The 22,133-nt window shown below is 34.8% G+C and overlaps 1 protein-coding gene across 7 annotated transcripts in view; it reads right to left on the bottom strand.

Moving 5' to 3' along the window:
• Positions 1-12,893: 12,893 nt before the first annotated feature.
• Positions 12,894-22,133, bottom strand: part of pcdh17 (protocadherin 17) — a 58,958-nt gene continuing 49,718 nt past the window's right edge. For all 7 annotated transcript variants that reach the window (XM_088603060.1, XM_088603067.1, XM_088603075.1 and 4 more), the window contains one exon: positions 12,894-16,978. In XM_088603060.1, the coding sequence (XP_088459186.1) occupies positions 16,314-16,978 (665 nt within the window). In that variant the 3' untranslated portion in view covers positions 12,894-16,313. The remainder of the gene's footprint in view (positions 16,979-22,133) is intronic.

The following is a 22,133-nucleotide window of genomic DNA, read 5'->3' as shown; positions in this document are numbered from 1 at the left end:
TCAAGTGCAGTTACAATTCAACAATTGGACACACCTGTCATACCACGTCCAATAAGCACTCAACCCTCTCTGCATTCCAGTGCAGTTTCAAGATTCCAGTGCAGTTTTTGTTTTCAGATTGTTTTTTTGGATTGACTTCTTCCTGGTTTTTTGGACTTTTTGGCTACAGACCTTGGCTTCCTGGTTTTCAGCTTCTTTTCTTGTCTCCTGCATAGGGTCCATCTTTTCTTTTGCTTAAACAAAGTGTAACAGGACTACAGGCCATACAACATAGTAACATACTATATTCTTAAATATGAATTTCTGGAAAACCTATGTTGATTATTATGTTATTTTAAATTTACCAGTTCTACTATATATTTTCAAACATCTATTGCTGTGATACTTTTTAATCCCTAAGCCCTTTAAATTAGAAATAACATTCTTAAAATGTTACTGTTACTGTTATACTGATATGGACTAGGAGATCACTGCATACTCTTGGAGCAACTAAATGGAAATTCTCAATTTGAATGCAGTAAATACATTATTTCCATTGTGCAGCAATGAATGACCATGTTTTTCAAACCAAAAGTGTGTTTGATTTTTACTTTGCATTAATCTTTAATAAGTAGTCATCTAGTAAACATGTAAACACTGCACATATCACCCTTATTGACTGGTAAGTAGGATTTTGTGCTATAAGGTGTTTTCTGTATAGATATTGTGTCTACAATGTTATTACTCCACTTGCCATGTTTTTCTGCTCTAAAACATTTGCATGGTGTCTTTATTTTACAATTATGTAGACAATAAAAAATATATATTTTGTTGGTAAACACATTCTGCATTTAAATTTAAATGAAATTTATTTACAATTTCAAAACAGAAACATCTTTTCATGATTGTAGAGCTCAGGAACACAAGATGATTTTCTGCTCCAATATTTCTTGAAGCATCTATCAATTTAAGATGTCATCTATGTCAAACGTCTACCCACAACCAGATGTAGCTATACAACCCACAAAAATGTACCCCCTGTAAATCTAACAGTTGAAATGGAGCATGACGCCTCATGGTTTGCCATCTGGGCAAAGATGTTTTATTTGTATATTAAATGAACAAAGAAAAATAATTGATGGCAAAGTTATTTGATAAACTGATTCTCCTTATCTTTACTGTATATTTTGGTCTTATACTAGGGGAGGACATACAGTAGGTAACCCTTGGAATTTGTCAATGAAAATATTCTTTACCATGATGTACTATTGGTGCAGGGCAGCAATACTAATTACAGTGCCTTAGTGCCACCCTGTCACATAGCACTCTTTTGAAAATCATTTTATTTCAGATAATCTTTTTAAGTGTGGGTTTCGAGAAGTAGTTCACAGTTGCTGTATATATACTGCATACTGAATCCATATTTAATCTGAAAAGTCAAGGCACTTTTTCTCATTGAGTATTTACTACAAAGGAGTAGTATTCATCATCTGCTATTTCAGAAATTTAATTTCTTAATTTTCCTACCACAGTCATAAACTATTGTTTCTAAATGTTTCTCTTTTATCATCTCTGCCTATACTGTATCATTCTTCATCTTTCTAATTCACTGCTGTAGGTTGTTATTGAACAACCTTCAGTATATACACTAATACTTCACCATTTGGCCTCAAACCATTTTTTGGAACTAATTGTCTTTGCCATGAAATCTCTGCTTGTTGAAAATTCTTAAAATAAACTATGTATGCTGGAGCATGAAATGAATCGGAGCAGAAACGCCAATCCCAAATCACACAGAAGGCCTTAGTGCAGAACAAGTTTAAAACATTGATATACTGCAGGTTACATAAGTTTGAAGCATTCTTCTATTTGCATTAAATACATGTATCCTTCTCATTTCTAAAAGACCATAAAAACATCTTGGCAAGTTTGTTTTATACCATGTTTATGGTTAGTATTTTTTTTACCTTTTCATTACTTATGTCTGAGTTCATAAAACACTTCAGTGTTAAACTAAGTCCTTTTCGGGGGATTTTACAGCCACACAGAATGGTTGTTTGCAGACTGCCTGTGGAATTTGATCTGAGTTAAAAAAACATTGCTCAAGTTCTAGCATGTTAAGAGAAGTGCTATTCCTGTTGAAGCTTGTGACCCTTTGAAACATTTTTCTCACAGTGAGAACTTGGCAAAAACAAATAGTACTTGCCATTATTCAAACTGGCCTATGACACATATCACATACAAGTGTAAAACATTACATATTTATGAGAATCTTATTGATTATTCATAGAGTAGTACACATTAGTATTACATTTTTAGTGTACATAAGAAAAAACATTTCCTCATGTAAGATTGTACTGATGTGCTGTACACCATTTTATTATCACACAAGTTATGTGAAAAATAAGAGTTAATATTTTCAGTGAGATTCTGCCACAGTGAAGATACAAAACGTAAAAGCTGACAAGGCCCTGAGATAATTAAATGAAAATCATTTAATTGAAGAAACTTGTTTATCAATCTATTTAATAACAGTGAATTAATTTGGGAGGGTTGTACAATAGTCTTCCAAAATGCATTCTTGAGAGAAATAAAAATGTGTCAGCAAAGTAAAAAATCAGATTAGAACATTTTATTTGATTATACATTTCTTATTTGCATTGTGCTGCTGCAGTACCTGACGTGAATATATTTTGAAAAGTGCGAGTTTGCAAAGTATAGTTGTACAACCCAGGTCTATAGAGGTTATGTTATACTTTAACATGGACTAAGTGAGCTCACTTTGTCACTACTAATGCATTGTTAATGAATACTTTTAAACTGATTATGTGGCATCAATCATTATACCAACTCACTGAAATGAGAAGGCTGTTTTTTGATATTTAGATATCAACATTTTTGTCTTAATCACTGATCTTTAACTCATTATCCTATACTATTTCTGTTATTCTGGTACATCTTATTGTAGAAACCTGACCCCAATAATTAATTGTCTAGCAGTGCTTAACAAGAAATCAGGAACAGAAAAACATGGAACAGGTGACATTTAAAAATAAAACATGAACACAAATCTGGACCATGATTTCAGACAATTCCATATATCCAAATTGATTTGGCAGCATCAGTCAGCATTCTGTTTTGCCATAGGGAATAATCCATTTGGAGATATTCATATGTCTACTTCATATTAAGTTTCTATAGTGCTTATTGACCTTTTCATTTTACATTTTTACTACTGAGATGAACTGGCCCATCTGCAGCTTGTCTACACTCATTATTCTCTGTGAACCACTTGTGATAAGAGAAACACAATGGTTGAGACATCTAGCTGAGTGGGTTCTATTTGAGAAGCAGTTTAAAGGACAGTTTCCTGAAGCTAAGATCTTGAACAGGAAGTCACAGGCCCCTTAAAGGATTTGCAATGTCACTTTCTGTTGCCACTCGGTGTTACTCTGTGCATAACTCCAGGTCTGGTTCACTTCAAATATGTATCTCTGCTGTCAATGCACTCATGTATCCGAATACATTTTAGCATTATTAGTATAAGAGAATAGTATTTATAAACAGTGGGTATAGATAGTCACCACCTCCTTTCAAAATGTTCACCTTTTGTTGGCCTAAAGCCCAGGAAGAAGACAAAATCAGTTTTTTTATTTATTTACAAATTATACCTTGCCACATCCAAGTAAGGTGGATGATTTGCTTTGAAATGCACTTCCAAGCAGTAGAATCCTCTGGAAACAGCTACTTTTATTCTGTACTAATCAAAATCACCACAATTGATCACAGGGGGGAGCCAATTAGTTTGTTGTGTGATCTGTATGGTGATTGGTTATACCTGAGCAAGTTTACAAATACAATTGTTAGGGGGGCGTTCACTTATCCAAATAAGGTATATTATTGTTGTAATATTAATTAATTCTCAGAATGTTTTAGAGTTTTATTTTCACTTGGCTAATGTGAGTTACTGGGTGTTAATAAAAATGGAACAAGCTTAATTTAATTTGTTTTTATACAACAAAAGGTACAAATTTTTAGGTGTGGTGACTTTCTATACCCACTGTACATGGTACATAAGTAGATATAAAAAAATAAATATTGAATTAGGCCTGTAGCAGAAAGTACCAATTAATTTTCATTATCATTGGTCCATTTATGTTTTTCCGACTGGAGTGTCTCACTACAGGATTTCCATTTTCTCTTCTTCTTTAATGGCATTTGAATTCTATGCTTTTGACTATATCCTAACAATGCCTTATTGTTTCCCACATTGTCTGGAATATGTAAATTATATGTCAACCCATCTTTTTCAAAAGTAGCAAAACGTATAAATATCTCTCGCCCAGGGGGGACTTACAATAGAGGAAACGTTAACAATATGGCTTACAAAGTATTTGGAAATGATGGAGACTGATTCCAAGACCTCACACATGTAAAGCATGTGCTCTATCAGTGTTCTATTGTTACAACAAAACAAAATAAAACCACATGTATATTTACCCACATTTTCATCATACGACATGACAGTCAGCGTTAAATACACAACACCTTGTTCTCAAGGTCAGTACTCTAACCACTGAGCTATGAAGCCTCTAAAGAGGCAGACACGGTGAACTAATAAGGACTCAAGGTTGTTTTCCTTAGACACATACTTGCCATTGTGTTATTCTATTAAATCAAAAGGGAAATTACTTTTTGGATTTGGATTTGGATTATTTACCTAGCAAATAAGCATATACTGATTATCAAAATAATTAATGCTGTAAATTGCAGAAGTTGTTAGTGCGCAGAAGCAAGTACATGCTGGTGCCTTTTACAGAGTTACTTCAGTACTTTCTCTTGTTATTAGGCTTTTCTAGGTCTCAAAATAGCCTCATTGACTTCAGTCCAAATAAAAAAAATAATCCTCAATCGTTTTCCTTCTACTGGTGTTCTACCTCAATTTTTCCTAGCCTGTTTGGGGGATTGAGTATCTAATTCACTATCCATGCTTTATAAAAACAATTCCACTCATTAATTTGTTTCTTTTTAAACTTAAAAATAAAATTCTTTCAAAGACCTCTTTCTGATTTGCTTACCTAAACTGTAACAAATTAAAACAACCTGGTCTCTGTGAAAAAGACCACTAACTCTCCTTTGCTCTATCTATATATCTATGTATGCCCTGAGCCCAGGCCCTAATTAATAACACCTGTACTAAATTGACTCAGGTGAACTGAGAATTGTAGCATTTTTCTATTCTCTTTTTCTGAAACTACAGAATTTAAATAGAAAAAGTTATAGAAGCCAGGTACTGTGCATACTGTAATTCTGAGATCATAACAAACACTTTGCACCACCTTATTACATATTTGCTCACGATGTCTAAAAGCATTACTTTTCAATATATAACGAGGCACCAGCACCACATCCATTCTGTTCTGTTCTGGGCAATTAATGTGGTGGAGTTTCCTTACACAACAACTCTAATCACACAATCTGGCAGTATTATCTCTGCCACCTGAGCCACCACCAACACCACCTACATTACTAATTCTACAGTACATATTCATCTCATGACTCTTAATTTGCAGGTCCTGATCTCGATAGATACATTCGAAACAATTATTCAAAACAGTTATTACTAGAAATGTCTATTGGTAAAAATAAAACTTCCCCTGAACTCAATAAAAACTAGAGAAAGCATTTATAATTGACTGAAAAATACCCTTTTGTTTACATTTGATCTTCACCGGTTTAATAATCTTTTCAAAGAGTATCTAAAACACTGCATTATCCACTACACATTTCCTTTTCCTTTCTTCTGGTTCTAGAAATGTTTTTGTCTTCAACGAAAGGGGAGTCCTGGATGTGTAGCTGTGCTTATTGTTGTGAATGACACTGTGACTAGTTCTGCATCTTCTAGTCTTTGATGTTCTTCTACTTTAGTTTTACTTTTAATAACAGTGGTTATAGTGGTTAGTTCTTGCATTAATCACTGAAGAAAAAAAGTTGCATGACTGTGGGAAATGCAGGGGAATTCCCCCTCCTGTTTATTGTATAGTATGTAAGATCCTGGCCCACATCTTACTTAACCACTTTTGTTCTGTTGGTCAGGAGATACTCCTGGAAACTCAGTGTGGCTTCCAGCCATCTAAACATTACTGTCAGCATTTATTGCCAGGCAGATCTAAGGAAAATATCAAGAGCAAAAAAAGAACTGTTTTTCTTAAATCATGATGCTACTTTATGTGCATCATCTTCCAATGCTTTGGGTGTCTGATGACATTTGACACGACCATTACCATTGTGAGTGGAATATTGGAGACCAACCTTATATTCCCAGACTGTTTTTTTAGCAAAGTTCTATGATTGCCTCCCCTTGGTTATCTATCTACGTGACCATGATCATCCAGCTCACTTTCAGCATCCAGCATCCAGCGCTAGCATCCAATAGTGACTGGATGGGAAAGTCTTGGTTATATCCAGCCAAAACCAAAATTCAACACAAACTATGCATATATCCAGTTAGATGCTAGATCTATTCAATGCTTCATATAAAAGCTTTAGTTTAGTCTTTAATGTTGCTGAGACAAAGGTCCTACAACAGTGTCCTCCAGGCCAGCTAAACATCCTTTGTGTCATCCATGTATATACAATAGGGAGGTTCTAGAATATGGGGAGTGAATCCCAAATCTCAGCAGCCACCTCTCCTAATGGGTTACCATGGATGTAGATGTCCATATCAGCAGATGCGCTTCCTTCATGCTGTAACAAATTGCCTTTTATCAGCTACAGATGCAGCCATTCAATGTGTGTGGTACAGACACGTACCGGAGGTAATTGGCTACGGCGTCGCGCATCGTGACGCAAAATACCGCGGTACGTGATTCGTTGACCGACAGGGGCACTTGTGGTCTATTGGTCGGTCGTAGAAAGATTTACAGTAAATGTCTTTACTGTGCCCGTTTTAGCATTGAATATTCATATGGAATTTTACCACTGAAGGGTAATCTTTTTTACCTGAGCATAAAAAGAATAGGAGCATACTGTAACGCGTGTGAAGGCCATAAACAATATTAATTTTGGAACATAAACATACAGTATATGGCTGGTCTCGGTACTTTAAATAAAAAATACACACCAGTATTCCATTTCTCCCTAAACATTTTAAGCTTCGAAGTCTTTAGGTAATGTGATACCGTAGTCAACAAGCATACTTTTAGAATTTGATTAAAAGGGAATATAATATGGAATTGCGTATCTAAAGAAATTAATAACGATATAATTATATTCATGTACTGCAACACAAGAATAGTACACGCTGTACATTGTCTGTTGATATTGTTTCTGTAGTGCTTTTTCAGCACTCTGCATATGACCTTGCTGGTGGCGCTGTGGGTTAGGTTCCTGACTCCTATGTCACATGGTCTGTGATCAAATCCTGCTGGAGCCATGACTCCTAGTAATCTATACTAAAAAGCTGTACAACACCTGCTATAAAGATACATATTGTAATACTTTCGGGTCGGATAGGACAGACACAAGAACTCAGACTTGTGGAGTTAAAGCCTTGATTTTATATATCACCTTTAAAAGTGGCATCTCAAAGCAAAGTAAATACCCAACACTGATTGTATCCATCTGTCATGCTAATAAAGCACCTTGAATTGAAGAGAGAGAGAGAGAGCACAGACAGGCAAATAAGATACACTCCACATACATTCACAACAGCGACATATTATAAAACGTTTGCACATATAGTTAAATTATTATTTATTTTTCAGGAAGTTAAAAAAACACTTGAATTTCTTATCCAGTCTCTCTAAATAAAATTATTTTTCAAACAATGCAACTAACGTTGGGCAACGTGTTTTTTTTTATCCAACATTGACAGCCACATCTTAAATCTTGTCAGTCAGCTCTTTTTTCTCTATTTGAATTGTGGCGATTCAAACAACCTGGGATAACAAGTGGTCTCAAAGTCACCAAGCTCACAGAGCTTCAACAACAGATGACATTTCCCTTAGTCCTTCCTTAGTCTTCCTGAAATTGTCAAATTATGAGTGAATAAAAGCATTTTATTAAAAACTTAATAAAAATTATTTTTTTAATCGCATATCTAAGGAAATAGCAGTATAACCTTGTTCATGCACAAACAGTGGCATGTTACATTATAATTTGGGTGTCTCCTCTTGCCAGAAAGCTCTAAATTGCATTTTGAGTGCGGTTTTTGACTTTTGTTAAATTGCAACCCATAAATAAAGCTGATACTGTTTAGACTTTTAATTATTTTAAACTGTATTACAGCAGCACAATGCACAATGCAACGTAAATTGCAAAAATGCACTTGGAATCTGTCCAAGCCCTACTTTGTCAGGCATTTTCTATTACTGTAACGGACATAAAAACTCCCTTGCTTTTAACAGAGCGTTTCATAATTTCTAACTATGAAAATTATTTAAACTGCGACACTTATCATTCAACCAGAGCTCGAAATATCACAAGTTTACAGCTTGTCCAAAGTCATTCATTATTAATACTATTAGTAATATCTTCGGCAAAGGCTTTGATGCAAAAATATTTCTGATAAAGGTAGGTTGTGTACTTTTGTCCAACTGAGCAATCTTGCTTTCATAAAATATACCAACTTTTTAATGATTGATGATTAACATGCTGTAATACACAGTTTAAATTTAAAAGCTCAAATGCTGTACATGAGAGGTTAAGCTTTATTGGCTCCTCCTGGCGGTTTTACAAGGTGATGCCGGATACTTTCCGGCATGACGTCAAATGACGCGATTAACCCCGAGATACTGTGTGATACTGCGACACGCCCACCGGGGTATACCGCGAAATACCCCACCCATTTTGAATGGCTGCATCTGTAGATACCTGATTTATAAAACTGCTATACTAGTCACCCTCATTTACAGCAGTGAGACTTGTACCATATACCCACTAGTTGTACAGTAATTACATTATTCTCCATGATCAAAGCATTACTCTTTAGAATAAACTCTGATGCAGCAGTTCCAATGCCAGATTCTCTTTTACCATCTTTTCATTGGTCAATTTTCAAAAGGCAGCCAGAGAAAAAGTACAGAGATTCCCAAGGTTGCTCTAAAGTATGAAGGTATCAACAAAATGACTGGGAGGCATGACACCACTTGGTTCATCAGGGTGTGTGCACTACCTCATGATCCAAATATTTAATACCAAGACAGAACCTCAGGAAGGACAAGGACACTAACTGGGGGCTGTAAATCCCACTCCCCCATGGAACAATATGCACCAGTGATGAAGAATGTGAGCATCCAGAATTGAAGTCCTCAATCTGTCTGCTAAATCTATCCCCAAACTATCCACTATCCTCAAATTAACTGTATTAATATGGACCACATCTCCAATCATATAACTTACTCTGTTTAGAAATAAAGGGAGTGAAGGATCAAAAAGGCACACATTAAGAGATTGTGCTAACTTGTCCAAAAACAAATTAGAGTTAACATCAATATAAAAACCAATGGTGGTCCTAGCTGCACAGCCAGGTCAGAGCATATGCAGTGCTCACATTGAATCATGGACCATAGTCTCTGTCAGACTAACAGGAGACAGCCAGGGACATCCAGCTGCACAGATCCCACCCATCAGCAGCAATCTCTGATGTCAGACAGCAGGGTAGTCAGCATGTAGGAGGTGAATACAGCAGCAATGCACAGCAGCAGGTAGAGACCCTATTCAGGAATTCAGAAAGGAGGGCAGGTAAGCAAGTAAGCATGAAAGAAGTAAACACAAACAGGGATACAGTTCAAAGTTCAAGAGGCACAGCAAACCTGCAATCCACAGACTAGTGAAACACTTCAGTAAATAGTCAGCAGCAGGCAGAGCAAATTTAATATAAGTCAAAAAGTTTAAAATATCAATAACACACAAAATGTTTTCTTTAGCATTTAATTTTTCATTTACATCAACCACATTGTTTTGGTTTTCTGTTTGTCTATCCAAGCCTGTTGTCCTAAAAAAATACCTTTTCAGGGGTATACTAAAATATCTTTATTTACTTTTAACGTGCCTTTTTTAGGTGTTTGCATAATTTCCTATTTTGTTATTAAATAAACTGTGATGTAATTGCTACAGTAACAGTATTTTATATCCTTTAATGCTTCAATAATTGCTCTTGTATTTTTAAGTTGCAAAGAATTACAAATTTATGTACTGTATCTAAAATCTAAAGACCATACATAGTGCCTTACTCTGTGAAGTCTATTGATATAGTAATTCTTTATTTAATTAAAAAGTTATTTAAATAAACGTACAAGATATAATCTCCGTGATCTCTCTATAATAGACCTTAATGTCACAGAGGCAACTATTGCCTTCAATACACTTGGTTTCTATTGTCAGCACCTTCACCAGCTGCAGTGATCTAATTTCAATGTCACCTTGAATATGTGCACAATAGGCCAACTGTCTAAATTTTCATGTTCCACATTATGGCTACACATCACCCATGATCTGCACAGAATCTCAAGTGCATTTGCCATTCAAAGTAGCTCATTACCAAGCTGTTGATTCATATATCATCTATTTTTTTCCATTTTTTTTTGGGGGGGGGGGTGGTGGGTGGTGTTATTTTATACCCTGCATTCAATAATCAAAGAACTACCTATTCACTGAGAAGAATTTAACATTTGCTGTTCTTAAGAATATCTATGGTACTTTCATCTTCTTTAAAAATCTATTTAGCTTTTTTTACCTCGTTTGAAAAAGGATTGAGGCTATATTTGTCATGAACAGCTCTCTGCTTGCTTTGTGCTCCTTTTCTTCCTTTCATTTGTCACTTTTTCATCAAAGACAGTCCTGTTAATGCTCTAATTAGTCCTCACCATTCCCTCCTTCTATGAACCTTTATTATGAGTAGATTTTATAATGAGATGAATGCTGAGGTTTACCTGGGTGAATCAGGGTAACTCTTGTTTGTATTTATGTTACAGACACAATTATGTTTTCTAATGAAAGGCTGTTAATGTAAGAATTTGTCAATCATCAAAAGGCCACTTATTCATGGTACAGGTAATGGCAACCTGGACCCTATCCTAGAAGCATAGAGCATAAGGCAGAGCTACAAACTGTAGGGCAAACACATATACACTATTTAGAAAAATCAATACAGCATGTTTTTGAAAGATGGGGGAACACCAGATTACTTGGAGAAAACTGATATGAAAGAAGGCAGAAAATGCAAACTTCGGAAGTTTAACCTTTATACTTAAATTGCTGTTCTTATATTGCATGTATATGTTTTTTTTTCTAATGCTAAGACAAAAGAAGCTACAAATAGTAATAATTCTTGTACAAGAGTAATTGGGAAGGTGGCTCAAGTACCTGCTGCTGACACTGCTGTTGTACCGTTAAGCTACTTGAGGTGGCATTTGAGACCAACAACCTGTCAGTTAGTCCGAAGTCCAAAGGCATACACACTACACTATGCTACCCTCTCAATTACTGTTGTAATAGCTTAAAAATTAAAAAAGTAATTTCAGTGGTGTTTAAATATAGGGATATTTCATGAATCAAATGTTTGAATCTTAAAGGGAAAACAACTAGACACTGTAAATAAAAACATGCAAAACATTATTCCATTATTCCCAGGGCTCTTCCTTTGTCATACAAGAATTATAAGTATTTGTAGATTTTGTAGCATTTGCCCCAGCATTTAAAAAAAATAAAAAATTAAAATGAAAAAAAAAAGTATACAATATAAGAACAGCAATTTAAGCATAAAGGCTAAACTTTGAGAAAACAGGTCACCATAACCCAGTTGCAAGATGCAATAAAATATTTAACATAATTTACATGCTGGAACTGTCGTAATTTTATCTTGTAACTTTATCTTTTATCTTAGATATCTTTTATCTTTATAAATAACTTTTATCTTAGAAGAGGTGAGTAAAGGAAAGAAACGTATTCTTATTCTGATCAATATTTTAAATTTGGTTAAAGCTAGCCAAACATTGTAAAAGAAATGGCTTTGAAATCAAAGAAGATTAGCAATAAGAACTAATTTTAAGGACTTTTCTGGTATGCATAGTAAAGTTCTCCTTTGTGACCAAAACATAGAAGATTGTTTTTTTTCCCCTGGCAAAAAAAACAACTTAGCTGTATATTAAAACTTCAATTTTTTATGACATTTCATATTATAACATCTTTTAATCAATGAAATATATGCAAAAACTGCCTTATAAATATTACTCCCTCATTAGATTACAAAGTAATGTTTTTATAAGTTAAAAAGCTATTACTAATAACATTATTTTTAACTAAATAAAGTTAAAGAGTACTTATTTTAACCTGTTTTTTCAATTAAGAGTTTAAAACAAGAATGGTGTCAACTGCATTTATTCATCTATCTGGGTGAATTACATTTTAGCTTTGGTGTGAATGTAAAGAAATTAGCAAAAAACACATCTTCTAATAGCAATATTTTTAAAGATTTGCCCTTGACAAACTATAACATATGGCATTCCAGAAGCAACATGAATCAAAATGATAATCAATGCATTGTTAATGAGATCTGTTAGGTTTGTCTCATCCCACCTGTCCCTTTTTTACACTGTGATTATTTAAAATCATAGGAAATTTAATGTTACTTAATGTTAATATATTTCTTGATTTGAAGTGGTCAATTTTTAGTTTTGAATTGGTCTTCCATGATGTTCTTTTTCAAAAGCCCCATTATCCAGTTATGATTTTGCACCTCCTATAGTAAAATGTATGAGTTGTCGTTCTTAGAAACCTGATAACTAGATGCAGCAACTGTTGTGCCACAAGTTGTACAGTATATCAAAAGTAATTAATGTCAATTTCCCAGTGGTATGTAGTGTTTAACACATATCCTCAATGTTAATGAATGTGATAACAGGAGACACAGCTATTAGTAATTGCTTTTTATTCATAGTCTTCATTTTCCAGATAGATCACATTAAACACAGCCATTAGACAATAGCGGTTGAGATAATCCATACAATGTATGTCTCTTTTCTTTTCACCAGCTGCCTGGTGTAGCTTAGAGCCCTATGGGGTGACAGGGGCTGATAAATGTTGAACACCAGCCCATGGACCAATAGGGGCTGGAAGAGTCAGGACCTCAATCAGGTTTCATTCAATTACGCTCCAAATCAACAAACTTTGATAGCCGAAATTCCCTTCTGACTAATGCACCAATTAATCCTGCCTGATGCCAAAAGAATGTAATTAGACAATAATGAGTAGGTGTACATTATGCTAGATTTCAAACTACTTGTTGACCTCAGCAAGTTATACTCCATTAGACAACAAACAGCTTGAAAGTCAGCAATAATAAAGCATGTCACACACATGGATAGAAACACAGTTAGTTTTCAGAGGACTAATTCTGATTACAGGCCTACAGGACATAAGCAAAGTCTAAAAAGTTTTGGTCATTTGTTCTGATTAACATAACTCTCAATGTTTGAATGCCAACTTTTATTTTTAAAGTCACTGTAAAAACCCTGTGAATAATATTATTCATTGTTGACATTGAACAATTGCAGTATGTCCCTATTCTCCCTGTGGGTAAACTGTGGGCAAACTGCTCATTCCACAGTAAATGAATTAGATGGGCATTTTGCCCACTATTTGCCAACAAGGAAAATCACTTGCAATGACAGACATGCATAAAAAATGTAAAAGAGAGAAATTTTGCTTAAAAAACAGTCTTTCTGGATTCTGGTTCTAGCTTGTTTCCTTAGGTTTTTATTTGTTAAAACAGAAGAATTTAGTTTTGGTCTGATGATAGAAAAAAAGAAAGAAAACTGTCAGACATAAGTCCTCGTTTAGCAGAGACGTGATCATAAGCACTCACCACACAGTCTGTTTCCTTTTTGTTGTTGTTTCTGAGCCGTTCTCAGTAACATATAGAGCATGTCAGACCTGTCAAACCTGTCTGGCTTTTGTAAAATCTCATTTAGTAATGAGCACAAAGTATCCTCTTTCCAAAATGCATCTCTAGTAGTTCAATACTACTACTACTATGTTGGAAAAACAAGTTGAAACGTGTTCCTTTGAGTTTTATATATAAAATTAGTCCGAGAATGCAATTCCCTGGCTGTTGGTATGGTGAAAAATTGGTTCTGAAAACTTTAAATATGAAAAGATTTTCAATTTGATACTTTCAATTCATTCAGAAACATTGTATGTTTTACTTTATCCTTAGCTCCCAGGCTTTGTGGAACAGGACTAAACGTAACTCAATCCTTCTAAGAATGGATGATTAAAATCAATAAAACTTTGGCAGTTTCAGGATCTCTATGCTAAGGATGTTGGTTCATTTTGACAAATGAATGGACAAGGCATGGCTAAACAATGTCTGACCCATATTCTTAAGCAATAGCCTATGGTTGCCCTTATGCCAGTGTAAGTGCAGCATTACTTTTCACATAACTTCATTTTTAGGCCAACATCTTTTTATAGATTCAATTTCCTCTTATCTCAGTATAAAAAAATCATCACTGCACTACTGTGTTGACAGCTTTCCATATGTTTCTCTTACATTTCTTTTAATATCGTAATCATTGTAATCATTTTTAAATTGTAGAAAGCTACAATCTGAATGTGTTTTGTTAAAAGCCTTAATTCACATTATAAGCCCTGAACATACATATTAAACCCTGCTTCTACTGCTACAACAGTGCTTGATTTATTTTTTTAAAAGTAAAATGGAATTTCAGTTATCAAGTTTGGTTAGTCTTAGAGATTTCTGGTGAAAATAACAATGTAATACACACAGAAAACACAGATAATACATAAACTGCTCAAAAGGAACCTTTTTGGTCCTATAAAACAATAAAAAAACTGTACTGCACATTCTCATGTGGACTGTTAAATGTCCTCAATAGATAAGAGCACTACAGTTATATTAAGATTTTATCTTTTATTTCTAATGTTAGTAAGGCAGCTTATATTATTTTGTAATGAAACAATTCTGTAGTAAAAATGCCAAGTTTTTTCTTTAAAAAAAATAACTAAATATATATTCTAGCTGCCTTGGTAAAGATATATCATCTTAGGAAATGTAACATATGGTTGTTGCTTTTTTATTAGCTGGCTCATGAAGCTTTGAACAGTTTATGTATCCTAGTACTTTTTGACCAAATGATAAACAAGAGACTTTGCTCTGAGGCACTGCTACCCACTCCTGAGGGAAAAGGGAGCAGACAAAAATGAAATTAAACTCATAGAGTTCGACAGCTACTAAGGCAACAGTTGCCAAATACAATATAAGCCCAAGTATATTGCAACACAACTATATATTAATTTTAATAAAATACACAATATAGCTCTTATACACTTAACAATTTGGCTCATATGCACAGAAATTGCAATAAATCAATAAAAATATGTAATTTGATGTAAACACATTAAATTCGATACACTTGCACATTAAAAGATATTGTGTATAGTGATAATGTGAAGGGACATTTCCTTTTAAGAGCCTTTGCAGTGTCCTCTGCTGTTCATAAATAAATATTTCACAATTAACTGCACTTAAGCATTTTAACGTTGTTTTTTTTTTAAAAAAATTATAAATATTCTGTTATTATCCGGACACTACCCATAAGTATATATATCTTTCACAGTAGAAGAAGAATGTCCCTAATATACAGGATTATGTGTGTCACAGGGGATGTTCGACAAGTGGACATTACTTTACATGAAAAGATTGGGAATTTATAAAGAATGAGGAGTTCACACAATGAGCAGGGTATATTGTACTGCTTCATCAATTTGGAATGTACTATGCAGCAGATAAATATAAGGGAGTACAGTTTACACAAGTGATTGCTGATGGAATGTGAAGATCTGCGAAAGTTTTCTCCCAGCCCTCCCCCCAACCCTCCAACTATAAAGATCTTCTTTTGCACTTCCACGATGATAAAGTGAAATCCTTCGTATTTTGTCTGTTCTTCTCCTCAGTTAGACCAAGTGGGTACAGAGTCCACCTATTTGACCACAAGACTGGTTTCTAACTGATTGTCTTAACATTCTGTCACCCATCGTGTCAGTACAGATGTCTTCAGCTCTCCCCCACCTTCCCCAGCTGTGAATTGGTGATCCTTAAGAAGGACAAAACTGCAGTGAAAAGGTATGAGTCGGTGGGCACTTGAAATGCTTACTAGAAGCCAGAAGCAGCATCTTCAGTCAGTTCAGGGATCCGTCTCAGGACACATCCCTTCAAAGCCACCTCCACTTTCTTAAGAAGATGCATTGCAATTGTCAGTGTGTATTTTATTCTTTGTTTCTTTTCTGTTGTCATCATTGTTGTTTTTTTTTCACTTTCTCACCGATGCTGCTTCACTTCCCCGACAGTCCTGTAACAGCTTGTCAATTTCACGTACAACTTGTTCAGCATCCATGCCCTCACGGTTTAATTCTGGATTGGACTGATCTAACTGCTCCAATACACAGTCCATCTCATTCGAATCTCGACTTACTCTTGAATGCACATCAGCAAGGACTTTAGCCATGGGATCAGACAGAAGGTATGGGGAGTCTTTCAATTGTTTATTTGGTGACATGTACTGGCTGCTTGTTTCTGCGAAGTTGCCAGATTTACCTTCACAGCCTTCTATAAGTCCCTTTGTTGATGTGCATGCAGGAATACACATTTTGCTGGGGCTGTTTGAAGCAGAGGGCACCTCTTGCAATAAAGGGCTCAAAGCACGCTTGGCTTTTAAATAAGGTTTGACGTTGGCAACAAGGATGGTGTGATCTCTCTTCTCTTTCCCAAATGTGCAGAAAGTCTTTTTTCCATTGGGGTTTACAGTTTCATAAGTTTCCGTCTCCACTGTTGCTTCCATTCCTGCTGGTACAAAAAGGTTTGTGCGATAATCTGCGCTTTCTGCCTGGTTTGCTGTAGGGAACTGTGGCATCCAACACCTGTCAGAATGTCCTAGTACTCGACACTCATCCGTGCAATTAACGCACTCTTCTTGCTCTGTGAAAAACAAACAGGGTTTCTCATTAGCTTTAAAAAATTCAAAACCACAAAATTCTAACATATATTAGACTGGTGCTTAAAGGGTTAGCATGACCCATTGTGTCCTGTAATTAAAAACAAAAACAGAATCATTATGAATATAAAAAGACACACTCTCATGGGAATACAGGATACCAGCTGGCTGACTTTGTGTTTTCCATGCGTATGATCAAGGGATCATTGTGTTTACAAGGAGCTTAAAAATGACTTTTAAAAAATGTGAAAATCAAAAACTGTCCAATTTGGCAAAAGAGTGGAACTGTTTTCATAAATTTACATCACATGTCTTTGAAGCCCTCTAAACTCACATTCTCCTTATTTTACAACCAAGTGCATCATGCATTTCTATAATTGTGCTCCCTTTAATCTAAAATTCAATAGAAAGTACATTTCAGAAAATTTCTGACAATATGTCAAACAAGTAGAAGGCTTTAAAAAGACTTCTTTAAATATTTAAAAAGCAATAAAGAGTCTGAGCAGCTTCAGTACTTTGAGCATTAATATTCAAAAGACCCAGGTAGACAAATAATTGGCTAAATAAAAGTTGTATTAACTGTCATTATACAGTAGGCTTCTAGAATATTAACAATACCACAAAATATGCTAAGTATAGACTTCTATTTATCAGGTAAAACTATTTCTACATGTCTAAAAAAGATCAGCTACAGTACCCTTTGATTCTACCTACTTTCATGTAGACATATAATAATCATAAAAATAATAAAATAATATATATATAAGTAGCTACTGGAGTCAAAGGGAGATCTGAGATGTGGTCATTTGTTTTATGAGGAAAAGGGCATTGCTTAAATATGAGCACTTGAGTTCAGTATAGTAAAAAAAGCCAAATCAATCTAAACAAATGAGCACTACAGAGACAAAAAAGGGAAAAATATTTGATCATGAATATGTGTTAATTGTATGCATTGGTAATGCAACATATATGTAAAGAATTCTATTATAAACCTTAAGATCTTCATTATTTTTTGTTTTTATAATCAAACAGCAATGTGCCTTTAATTATATGAATTTCAGCTAAGTGAAATTAATTAATGTGAATAATATAAGTGCAGCCTGTCTGTTTTTATGCCCCAAACAATGCTACATGAAACAATATTTATCTTGCTGCATGCTTTAAATGGATTTGATTTTACTTTAATTGTTCCAATCAAAACTTGCTTTACTATGTACCAGTACCTGCTAAACTTCTACTACTATAATAACATATCTCTCTACTAAACTGTAACTATGTGGGTATGAAAGAGCAAGTTACACTTTCTTTTACAACTACTGATTTGGTGCTGTAACACAAAAAATAAAACAAATGCAACCCAATCATACATGGGGACAATTTGGAGGCCATGGTAAAGGCCGAGGAGGGAAACTTGACCTGGACACCGAGATAACTCCCTACTCTTATCGAGAAATACCCAAAGATCTTTAATGAGGACTGAGAGTCAGGACCTCGGTTAAATGTCCCCGTCACTATACCTGGGCATTAGGACCCACACAGAGAACAGGGTGAGTGCCCCCCACTGGTCCCACTAACACCCCTTCCAGCAGCAACTATAGCTCCACAGGAGGTCTCCCATCCAGGTACTGACCAGGCCCAACCCTGCTTAGCTTCAGTGGGTAGCCAGTTGAGAGCTTCAGGATGATATATTGTAAAAAGGTGGCAAATAGTAATAAACAAAGTGAGCAGGGTGTATTGTACTGTGGCAAGCAGTTGTAATATTAGTTGCCACACCATGTAACCTGGCCTTTAGACTTCATGTCCATACAGGGAATCAGGTAATTATACATCTTTATTAATAGATGTAGAATTTACTGCTTAACTGCACATAATGTATTATGTGACAATGTTCTGTGTCAGAGAGTAGCAATCTTTCAAACCCAGCAAACTACTGCCTTTTACTGTTTTGTATTTAATAACAGAGTGATAAATCACACATTACTGTGTGCTTGAGATGTATTACAAGGCACAGATTCATTGTTCTCATTCATCCACAACAATTATGCAACTGAACAGACCACCTATTACCTTACCTTTAAAAAGAAAAGGACAAATACTCTATGTATTTGCCAGGCATACTTCCTTTAAAACATTTTACAAAAATACAATATAGAGTTTGCTAGGTCAAAAGGTCTTACTCTACAGTTACCACATAATTTACTTTTCTCTGTTTTAGTCAGTAATATATTCAACACTGCTTCAGTTATACAGTATTTAATATCCTGCTGTTCATGCTGGTATGCTTAAAATCAGTGTTCCATGTGAACTGCTTCAGGCCTGTAGGTCAGTAGTAAGTTTGCTCCTTAGAGACAGCAATGGAAGTGCATGAGAACAGCTGAAGAGTTTAAAAATGTCTAAAGAAGCATGAAGATGTTAAAGGTTATTTCATATTTTGGATGTTATCTGCTTTTCTGGGGAGAAAAACAATTATACATTGATTCTGAGAAGACAAATTTACAACTACTTTAACTGTAGGTACAATCTGATTTCCCTGAAAAGAAGAAACCATATTTATTTAGTAAAACATTAAAGATTCCTGATAATGTGGACCATTGAAACACAGGCTGTGTATCAGTCATTATGCACTTAATCTTGTGTATTGTACAGTTAGCATTTTTTTTGCAAAGGCATTACTAATTTAAAGTATTCAAATATATATATATATAACTCACTATTTTATCTAATTTAAATTTGTTCATGTATAAAAATCTTTTTACAAAAATATTTTTAATGGTGGCAGAGTGGAACAGTGGTTAGTGTTTCTGTCTCACAGTGGGACTTGGTGCTATCTGTGTGGTGTTTGTGTGCTCTCTCAGTGTGTGGGTTTGCTCCACGTGCTCCAGTTTCCACTCACAGTCCAAAGACATACTGGTAGGTTTATTGGCTTCTGTGAAAATTGGCCCTGGTGTGTGTGTGTATGTGCCTTGTGATGGACTGGTGTCCTGTACAGGGTCTATCCAGCCTTGCACCTGTTACTTGGTAGGATAGTCTTCGACTCCCCAATGACCCTGTATTGGATAGTGGTTAGAACATGGATGGATGGAAAATTCTGATATTCATATTTACATGAATATAGATAGAGAACTTCTTTATACAGTATCATATCTTTATAAACTATAAACTCTTTATGGGATTTTGATATATTAGTGGCTTTGAGTATTAATTACCATGCTTACCCAGATAAAAACAAGAAATTATTATATGATTTAAACTGAAATTATTACTTAAAAAGACAATTTCCACAAGACATGAGTGGGTAAATCAGTTTATCAAAGTTAAAACTAAATTATTTTGCTACTGTGTTATTCATTGTAAAAATAAAATATTATTAATAGTAGTAGAGGATGAAGTAGTAGTACTTTTCAAGAATCTAATTTAAGGAAAAAATATTTTATGTTAAATTTTTCTACCAAACTACAATTAGTCAATTTCAGCATTGCTATTGTCATTCCAATTTCAAATTTAATTACACTCCACAGTTCTTAGTTTATTTAAAAACTATGTCAGTCTCAAAACAATGGCTTTTGAAATTCTCTGCTGAGTACTTAATATTCAATGGAAAAGCTGATAACAAAAAGGACAATACGAAAAGTGCTAACTCTGAACTGAAAGGTAGGGTTTGTTCATGTTAAGAACAAAAAAAAATGGTTACATCCAAGCTAAAACATAATAATGCAAATGCAAACTTACACAGGCTAAAATGGGTTGCTGTAGCATTTTTTCAATTTTGCAAAATGTCCTCCATATTCATAAGTTTAAATATGTGCCAGTTATCAAAAGGAAATAAAAAGAAAGACACCCTATCAGTGCTTGTGTTTTATAATGGCCTTTGAAACATATAAAATACGGCACAATGTATAGAATATGTGTGCTACTTATAAACAGACTTCACAATTTCACATTCAGTATTTTGACATGGCAAGCGTATACCCAAGAAGTGTTTCAAATAAAAATAATTTCCGGTATCTGAAGTTGATCACTCATTATTTGATTCCACACTACTCAGAAAGATAATGTATAAATTGAACAGCTCCTGTGTACATCTAATGCACAGACAGATGCATTAAGTGTTTCTGCCAAATCTTTTATTAGCATCTCATTTTTCACTTTGGTGTCTCAGCCACAGAGTATGCAGTATATGTGATATTCGGGTTTCTAAGCACTCTAAAACACAGCCTATTCTGTTTGGTTAGTCATTTGATTTATTATATTGTGTAGGAGGCCGGAAAAGGTTCTTGTCAGTTGCATGTTGAGGAATATGACAAAGAATGACACTACAAAGCAGGGGTAATAACACTGAAAAAATAAAGAAAAAATCTTTCATCTTTTTATTATTTTTATGTGTACTGTTCTGTTATCCCCAGTTCCATAGCTATTTCAGTGTTCTAAGTCACTCATGAGCCAGGAAGACTGAGGATAAGAGGCCTTTCTCTGATCTCACCAATCTTTCCAACAAGTGTAATCCTGCTTTATTTCTGAGCTGCTGAACCCAGAAGGACATAGCGCAGCTTGGCCAGTCTCCACTGTGCTAGCAGTGCCTTTGTGGGACTCACTGTAGCATGCTGAGGCAAACAATTCTTAGGTGATATTCCCTTCCTGGCCCACTGGAGCACAAACACCAATACACAGCACCCTAGGCAGTCCAGGCCAAGGATTTTAGAGTAAATACAACCAGAGATCAAATGGCAAAATCAAACAAGCTTTTGATATCATTCTCAATCATCAAGGGTAAACATATATCTGTTATAAAAGGTGGCATTAGCTTAACAAAATCATTGGTTTGCATAGTGTAGGAGAATTTAACCCAGACAGTGATTTGAAGCCTTTTTCAGAAGTTCAGTACTATAGTTTACTTATGAAATATGGCAATAAAATTATTTTAAATGCACAAAACTAATAAAAAAGAGGTGCTTAATGTTTTTAATTCCTCTGCTGTGTAAGATCTTACATTTTCTTTCAGAGAAACCAGTTCCATGAGCTGGTTCCATAATAGAAGTAGGTTTTACTGTATGAAAACAGCTTTGGGGTCCCAAGTTAGATTTTGCCTTCTGTGTGGAGTTAATATGTTCAATGTATGGCCACGTGGATTTTCTCCAGGTG

This window comes from Lepisosteus platostomus, chromosome 2 (genome assembly GCF_059453375.1).
Source record: "Lepisosteus platostomus isolate fLepPlt1 chromosome 2, fLepPlt1.hap1, whole genome shotgun sequence".
Lineage (NCBI taxonomy): Eukaryota > Metazoa > Chordata > Actinopteri > Semionotiformes > Lepisosteidae > Lepisosteus > Lepisosteus platostomus.
The sequence above is the reverse complement of the archived record's forward strand: the minus strand, read 5'-3'. Positions and strand labels throughout refer to the sequence as shown.